The sequence below is a fragment of the Teleopsis dalmanni genome, chromosome 2 (genome assembly GCF_002237135.1).
Source record: "Teleopsis dalmanni isolate 2A chromosome 2, ASM223713v2, whole genome shotgun sequence".
In the NCBI taxonomy this organism is placed as follows: domain Eukaryota; kingdom Metazoa; phylum Arthropoda; class Insecta; order Diptera; family Diopsidae; genus Teleopsis; species Teleopsis dalmanni.
In genome coordinates, this window is record NC_051847.1 from 211040856 (window position 1) to 211049588 (window position 8733).

General features: G+C 33.2%; 1 protein-coding gene across 1 annotated transcript; it reads right to left on the reverse strand.

Annotated features, from left to right (window-relative positions):
- Positions 1 to 4331: 4331 nt before the first annotated feature.
- On the reverse strand, positions 4332 to 8372 carry LOC119676673 (transcription factor mef2A-like). The gene is made up of 7 exons (XM_038087925.1): positions 7912 to 8372; positions 7193 to 7576; positions 6746 to 7027; positions 6571 to 6669; positions 6356 to 6502; positions 4956 to 6280; positions 4332 to 4336 (listed from the first exon to the last, which is right to left on the reverse strand). Exons 1-7 carry the CDS (start codon positions 8370 to 8372, stop codon positions 4332 to 4334), a joined length of 2703 nt encoding a protein of 900 aa, XP_037943853.1.
- Between the last annotated feature and the right edge of the window lie 361 nt (positions 8373 to 8733).

Sequence of the window (8733 nt, forward strand, 5' to 3'; positions counted from 1 at the left end):
TGTCATTCGTCCTAATGTAGCATGGTACCTTGGAAAGTTTTCTCAGAGTCTGGCTTTGTGCAATTTTTACACATCCGTATAGAAGTGTTTGTTTTGTTAATTTATTTTATTTAGCTCCGATTTACATACTTTTTTCATAATATTTTATTTATAATTTTGCTTTAATTAACTTTTATTTTATATTTATCCAAACCATTCCCAAATTACGTATTCATTGAATTTAGTAACTAATAGGTAACATTCAAGTTCACATATGTTATGTATATAATTATGTATATTTAAATATAATTATAAAGCACGAGAGAATTTTTTAAATGTATATAACATATATGTACACATATGCATAACATACATATTATATATATTGCAAATATATTATATATTAATTTATATTTGCCAAGACTTGAAAAGAAGCCGTCAGCAACGATAGGTTACTGATTTCAAATGAAGGCAAATTCTATTTCAGATTTTCACATCGAAAATTGAGTTTATTTTTGGAAAACTAATTAAAAAATTAATTTTATTTTAATACCAAAATTTATTTAAATGCACACATATGAAAAGGGAAAAGCATTTGATGCGTTCGAGTATAAATAATTTAAACTCAAATTACTCGAATAGGTAAGAGCGCATATTAAACGAAATTTTTGGATGGAACTCCCTCATGTAGCGCTGCGCAAATTGTAGACAAAATAGCCACGGGCAACGCTTTTGATCACGTTTAAATAAACGAAAATATTTTGATGAAGCTAAAGCTGCTGCTGCTGCTATGCATAGCACAAGCAAGCAAACATTTTCACTGAAACAGATATGTGTGCTGTACACAAGCACTTTTGTGGGAGAATACAAAAGTATTTTGCGCTTTGGATTTTCATTAAACTTGGCTGGTTGTTAGGGGTCTTCAACTACCCCATTCAGCAACTACTTTTGCTGTTTTGTGTATGTTAATTTAATTCAGAAAAATTCATTTGTGTAACTGCTGTGAAGGATGCAGGCGGCAGTTGGTGTATATTGCAAATTATGCAGTTGAAAAGCGCAAGTGTCTGCAGCAATTGAATTTAATTTTGGTAGATAATCATTTTGACGCTTTTCATAATAAAAATGCATGTTTACATATTAAATTTTTAACAGATTCAGTAGTGATAAAAAAAAATTTGAAGTACGCATAAACTCAAAGCCGCTTCCTTATTCTTTTTTTCTTTTTTGCTTGTCTTTTTTTTTCTAAAGGAAATTCAATTGAGGCGCTGCTATTGATTGAAAAATATTTGGATCCCTACAAAGCGGCACATAACATAAGCTACTGCTACTGTAGGTGGCATCCTTTATCCTTTATACTTTGTCGAGTTCAAAGTGCCACTTCTTTTTTACTCCTTTACGAATTTCATTTTCAAGTATTCTGCTCTCTCACTCTTTTGCAAAAAATATTCGAGCGCGCAAACAAGTCAATTATTCGTATTCATGAGTATGCCGGAAAGGACTTTGGTTTCTTGATTTGCTTACCAAAAAAGTTTCATTAAAAATCTTTTGAAAGTTAAATTAGTTTGTTTAAAAAATCATTAAATGATGTTTGATGTAATAGACTCTCAATGTTTGCAATATTTTATAATGACGACGATATTAAAAATCCTTCTGAGTCCACAATTCTGAGTCTTTTTATATGCAATCAATAGGTTTTAATATGAATGAAAACTTCGCTACTTAAAAACCAGTTCAGTATTTATTTCTATTTAATTTTCTATTCTATAATTGCATACATTTTGAAATGGATGTCTATTTGTTGTCTACTTGCACACATTATCAATAGTAAAGGCACTACCAGTTATCAATATTTCAAAAAGTACATTCTCTTTATCTGCTGATATAATTTTGAATACATTGTACTTATAATAAAACCATTTCGTTTTTACAAACATTTTAAATTCGATAAAATCATAAATTAAAGCTTTTTGCCTTTTTAGATCACTGCTTAGTGGGTCTCTCAGATACTTAACATTTCTCAGTACTCAAGGGATGATATGTAAGTACACTTATTTCTTTAATAAATGTTAAAATTTGTAAGAAAGTAAGCAAAGAGAGAATCTACTATAGATTTTGGATTTTGAAGAAGAATTGTTTGAAACAACTTAAAAAGGACATCCCCAAAATGTAGTCAGCATGAAAAAGGTTCTTTCAATTCTTTCAATCTAATAAGAAATAGTAAGTGAAGAAAAGCAATTAACTTCTATAGCATAATTTCGGCACTCGTAACTATCAGTAACTACCAGTATTGTTGATTAAACTATTGTCTATCGCACTACCTCTCTATGTCGGTATATCCAAAGCTTAGAATATTTTTGCGCAAATCTCTCATTTCTTATTGGAAAACTTTTCAAATTTGTTAAATTGCTTGCACAGCTTAATTATTGTCGAGCAACCCAACAAACATTCGAATAAAAATTAATCCAAAATTGCTGAAACAAATTTGTTTTGCATTAATCGCCAAGTCATTCTTGTCTTAAAACAATTTTCGTATCCTTGCTATTGTTTATGCGCTCCTTGGTGTCTGCGTGTCCTTTTTCAGGCGCTCAATGCGAAATTCAAATAAAATAATATTAGCTTAGAAGAATATACAAATCTGTGGCATAATTTTTCAATAAAAATAAATTGTGCGAAATGTTCTTTTGGAAGTTAAATATTCGCACAAATCGAGCAAGAGCAGCAAAGTTCAAAGGCACATCAAGGCAAGTCAATACAAAATCAAACAAACACATCAAATTTTATGATAAGAAAAAGTCAAACGAAAAAAAAAAACGAATATCCAGAAATATGGGCAGATCTATAAATGCGATTTGTGCCATTTCTTACAGCTTTGGATAGGGCGGAAGTCAATAAATTTATGTTGTTGATATGTTTGTGATTTGGTTTCACTGACTTGTAATCGAAACACAAGTCAAAGAAGATATTTGATATTTTAAGCCCACTTTTGGGCGCAATACATTGCTACTATATGGTATTTGAAATTATTATTGGATTTTACTCTATGCTTTGGTTAATCTCCTTCCAGGAGTAGATACCAAAATATACTAAAATATTCGATTAACACAATTAGTAAACAATAAATGGAAGTTTATTGAACTTTGATTACAAAAGCTTGAATTTATGTTTGGAATTTCAGAACAAAATTATTCCAGATATTTGGTGCTTTTCTATTAATAAATTGCATATTTTAGAATAAATTTGTATATGAATTCAAATATGATTAAAGATAAATAGAAATATAAACTCTGAACATAATGTATAACCAAATTAGTATCTTAAAAATATAAGATTTTTCTTATTAAAATCTTTTTAAAAAAATTATTGAAATTAATTTGCAATAAGAAAAAACATAATGTTAATAAATTAATATTAAAAAATAAAATTTCATAAAAAAATTGTTTAATATTAAAAAATTAGCAAATTACGTTAAGATTTGATTTTAATATACAAATACTTTATTTTCAAAGTACATCACCGCCTGATACAACTTGAATAAAACAGATCGTTTTGTTATATTAGTTTAATGTAGACCAGCCACTAATAGTTCTGCAAAAATTATTAGGAACTAACTGGATATAAGCTTATAGTCAAGGTTAAATAGAATTTCCTTTCCTTTTACAACAAAAACGCATAATGCAGAATTATTATTGTATAAACATGAGATTATATCTTCATCTAAATCTGAATACAGGATAGCTTCAAATATTTTCACCCATTTCTGTTTCTACCCATTTCTGCCTTACTGTGCCCAATTATCCTCACCTATATTTTGTACAAGTTTTGTTATCCTCTTATGGACTTTTTTTAGATTTCAATAGGTTACAACAAAAAACCTAACTGAAAGATACTGAAAGAAAGAAGACGAAAGAGAAGCAACTGAGCACTTTTTTTGAAAATCTGAAGCGCGGACTAGATCGGAACGTTTCATTACAGAAATATAGGAACTTATTACCTTAGGAAAGAACCAGATTTTTGGTGGAACTGTTTTTATCAAAATTTAAATATACATGAGCTGCAAGAAAAAGATGGAAAATGAAAAATTGAGCACTTCCTTTGAAAATGTGAAGCACGGACAAGGTCGAAACACTCTGTTATAGAAACCTACGAACTAATTAGCCTAGACAATCACTAGGTTTTTGGTAGACATATCTAAATCAAACTTAAGGTATGCATGGACGTTGCAGGGGAAAAAAATAACTGCTACTTACTTTAAAAATGTAAAGTACGGTTAAGATCGAAACATTTCATTATAGCTTCACTTGAAACCATGATCAAAATTTAAGATATATCTTCTAGAATTTGTTTTAGAGTATTTAGTCTGTATATATAAATTTATTTTTTATTAAAAAATATATTGTAGAATATTCATAGAATGTATCTTTTTTCCTTCACATAAACTATAATCAAATAAAATATGTTTTGTTTTTTTTTTTCAAATATGTTTTTATAAATTTTTGATATTATCAAGCCATTCTTCAAGGCACTATCTTACTAATTTTTTCTCAATCACGACAATAATTTATTTCACACATTCCATGATTTCAATTTACTATTCACTTCACTCCTTCAAAATTTTAATTTCCCGGAAAATATTTGCCACAGACGAGTACATAACGATTTAATCACAAAAATAATTTACGAGCTTTACATGCAACAAAACAAATACAAACACAAACACAAAACAAAACCAAAAAACAAAAAACAAAAACAGAAACAAAAAAAAATGATTAAAAACAATGACAACAAAAGTAAAGAAGGAAGAAAATCAGTAAATCAAGAGACAAAGATTTATATATAAAAACACGCAAAATAAAAAGAATAAATATTTGCCAAAGAAAACGGATAAAATCGAAACCACAACAAAAACAAAGTTAAAAGACAACAACAACAACAACGTGAACGAGTAATACAACATTGACATGCCACACAGAGTTTACGCAGCAACATGCGTTTGCCATGCGATAAACAAAGTAAATCACTACTCACAGTTTGCTGTGTTGAAGTGGCATTTGCTGGCGCAACATTCTGGCCGTGCTGCAAGTAGACTAATGGACCGACAACATTGGCTGATGTCGTTGCTTTTTGCATTTGTGACGAGGGATCATTTGTGGTCTTGTTCAGTAGAGATTTCGGCTGTTGAACAATTGGCGGCTTGCCGTTGTCAAATTGGTAATACATGACATCAGTAGCGGGCGCAGCACCGCCATACAACATGCTACTGCCAACACCAACACCAACTCCGCCACCATTGTTGATGCTACCACTATTGGAAGGCTTATAAACTGGTGGCGGATCAGCAGTTTGTGCGCCTGAAATGTGATAAGCCGTGTTAGTTTGTTGTGGCAAATTCTGTTGCTGCTGCTGCTGTTGCTGCTGTTTTTGGTGTTGTGGCGTTGTTGTATTGGCGGGACGCATAAATTCCGGCATATCTGGCATTTTATAATTGTAAATATATGGACGTTCATATTCCCCGGCAGACGAAGAATGCATATACGAAAGAAACAAATCTGATTTGGCTGGATGTAAGTGCGAGGCTAAACCGACCACCGAATAAGCTGCTGTTGGCATCGGATAGCAACTGGCATTCGGCAATTGGCCACTTAATAATTGAGTCTTTGTTATGGCTTGACCGGAAAGTCGACGTATCGGTACACCAATATCGGATTTGGCGTCACGTTTCTTCATATTAACATTTGTCGAAGGTGGACCATTATAGTAATACGGTGCAGCTGGTGAATTTGGCCATTCAAGAAAACTATCCATCTGATTGTTAGTAAAACCATAACCACTTACACCACCACTACCAATGCTGCCAATACTGCCAGCACTCTTAGCTGCACCGCTCTTACTAAACACATTGTTAAGACTAAACTTGTATTGGTTGTTCTCAAATGTGGTGTAGTTAAGCAGACGATTAGTGCTCGGCTTTGAAGTGTTCGCCTCATTAAAACTACCCGGATTAGTAGTGTTCGAATTGTTATTGTTAGCTGAATTAGTAGAGGAATGGGTATTGTGAATGGGCGCCAGTGATTTTGATTTTGATGAGTTTTGGTTAGTTTGGGAGAATTTGAAATTTTGTTTTTGCGCTTGTTGACGCTGTGCATAAAAAGAATTTTGACGCTGTGTTTGCTGTTGATTACTCACAGTTTGTTGCATTAAATTATTGTAATTGGAACCACTACCGGCACCAGCCGATTTACGATGACTACCACTAGAAGCACCAGATGATTTATTCGTACCGTAACGTGTGCTATCACTAGATCTAAAATCATGAAAAAATAAATTAAGTAAAAACAAAAGTACTGACCCTCCAACCCAATAGTTAATTACGTTTTACCTTTCAGAAGAATAAGCATAATCTTGATCAGCACCTAAACCAGAATCGGTATGCTCATGCGAAACACGTAAAGCTGAATTTTCAAGTGGACTAAGATTAGAACCAGTGGGGGATATAAAATCTCCCATACTCATACTAGACATCATTCTATTTTATTTGAAAAAAACAAATTAGCAGTCACTAACAGAATAGCAGAATAAAATGTTTTACTTTACCTTACTAAACCATTGTTACGTTCACATTCGCGTGAAGAAATTGTGCTTGCCGAACGTATGGAACCATTTTTACCACCAGTGTTATCAGTCGGATGGGAGCTTTGAAAATATAAACTACATCATAGAACAAAACATAATTAAGCAAATTGTTTCAACTGATTTAGTTGTTACTTACCCGCGTATACGATCGACACGATTTTTACCCTGTCCGTTCCCAGAGCCACTACCATTTGTAATTGTGTTGCCAGAACCTGTACTCTTACCGCCAACACTATTCTTGCTGTTGCTTTTATGTATCTTAAGGTTTGAATTAGAACGCTTAGAATTCGTTTCCACTACTGTATAGGGAATTTCGCGAAGCTGATCTTCGGTCATGCCAGTTGTATCGACTAGATCAAATTGTAAATGCTTAGCGAGTTCACTTGACCAAATACGATTGCGAGAATCGGATGGAGATCTGTTGTTAGATATGATATAGAAAAAACGATTTATTGAATTTTTTTTGGAATTATGAATGAGTTATTATTTTTCAAATTAAAATTTTATAATAAAAACCATAAGGCACTAATATTGTAATTTTTAGTTCTTTCTCCTTAAGTGCAATGAATATTCATAAACTTACTTATTCTTTCTGTGCCGCCTTGACTTATGATGCGAGTGTGTATCTGAATGACTATCGTTACTGTGTAAGCTGCGAGCCAACATGCTGCTCTTCGACACCGATGCCTGATGGACGGAACTTTGACCTAGACTAGCTTCTGCTTGACGTCGTTGCACTTCGCGCCACTGCAATGCCGAATCAATCAATTCAGCTGAACCACTACGCGCTGAAGAAGCGCGATGACCAGAATAGCTACGTCCACGTGTGCTCTCATGATCTGAACCACCAGAATCTCGACGATGACGCGAACGCCGATGTTTCCGATGATACGAACGACCTGAACGACCAGAACTACGCGATAATTCACTCTCATTATCGGAAGTACGTCGATGTCGATGCTTGTGCCTATAAATGCAAAAAATGAATATAGGTAAACAGAAAAAATTGATTAATAATTGCATAAAATATTAAAGCAATAAAAAACTAATTCAAAATCAATATTGTGGTAAATTAGTAAATATCAAAATCACATTTTACAGTGATGAGCAAATTATAGTATTGCATTTTATACACTAAACACAAAAATATACACTAAAAAAAAAAAAATTATAAAACTACGTTCACAATTTATGCCAGAAACCCTATGAAAAGCAGCCTAACCACTGCTGTGCTGGAGATCTGTAATCTTTCGCAGCAATATGCAATTATATTTATAACTTGACATGAAAAAAACCACTTACCTTCGTGTTGAGCGCGAATCATTTGATGAATGACTTTCAACCGAACTTGATCGATATCGTTGCGAAGGTACGTGATCACGCTGGTGAGCAGCACCGTTCGCTTGATGCCGTTGATGTTGCTGATGTTGCTGATGGTGATGCTGCTGTTGGTAATGATGCTGGTGTTGATGGTGATGATGTAGGCCACCACCCGTTGTGCTTGCCGAACGCACTGAGCGTGGACTCGATGGATTATTGCCAAAGAGCGATCGTTGCTGTGACCTCGGCCATGGTGCGCTACGCGTGCTACGTGGTGAATCAGGTGTTTGTATATTGCTGCCATAACCGCTGCCACCATTGTTATTATGGTTGCTTGAATTATTATTTTGTTGATATGGTCGTATGCCCAAACTAGTAGGAATACTGTATGTTGATCTATAAGGACTCTCATAGTTACTGCAGTACAGGAATGAAGTTAACATACGAATAGAAGAGAAAAGTTATTGCAAAGTAAATTTAAGTTGATGTGTAGAATTAATGCACAATAAAAAATTAAATTTATTATAGACAAATGAGGCTTGGGAATTTTTTATAAATAATTTATGTACGCTTGACGGAACGGACTAAGGCGTGCATAACGATCAACAGTCTGATCGTAACTCAATAAGTTCCTTTTGAAAAAATTGAGAAATTGCATATATGACGTGCGGCATTACTCAAAGCGGTTAGTAAGGTGAGGTGATTTATTAAATTTTATTGATTTTAAAAAGGTGGAAACGAATTTGTGTAATTCGCTGCATTCTCTACTAATGCATCTGCATTATAGACTGCGTTAATCATTGA

Coding starts and splice junctions, on each gene's coding strand:
- LOC119676673 (XM_038087925.1), bottom strand. CDS start 8,372: ATGTTAACTTCATTCCTGTACTGCAGTAACTATGAGAGTCCTTATAGA. Junction 6,503..6,570: donor CGTAACAATGGTTTAGTAAG/GTAAAGTAAAAC, acceptor CAAATAAAATAG/AATGATGTCTAGTATGAGTA. Junction 6,281..6,355: donor TATGCTTATTCTTCTGAAAG/GTAAAACGTAAT, acceptor TCATGATTTTAG/ATCTAGTGATAGCACACGTT.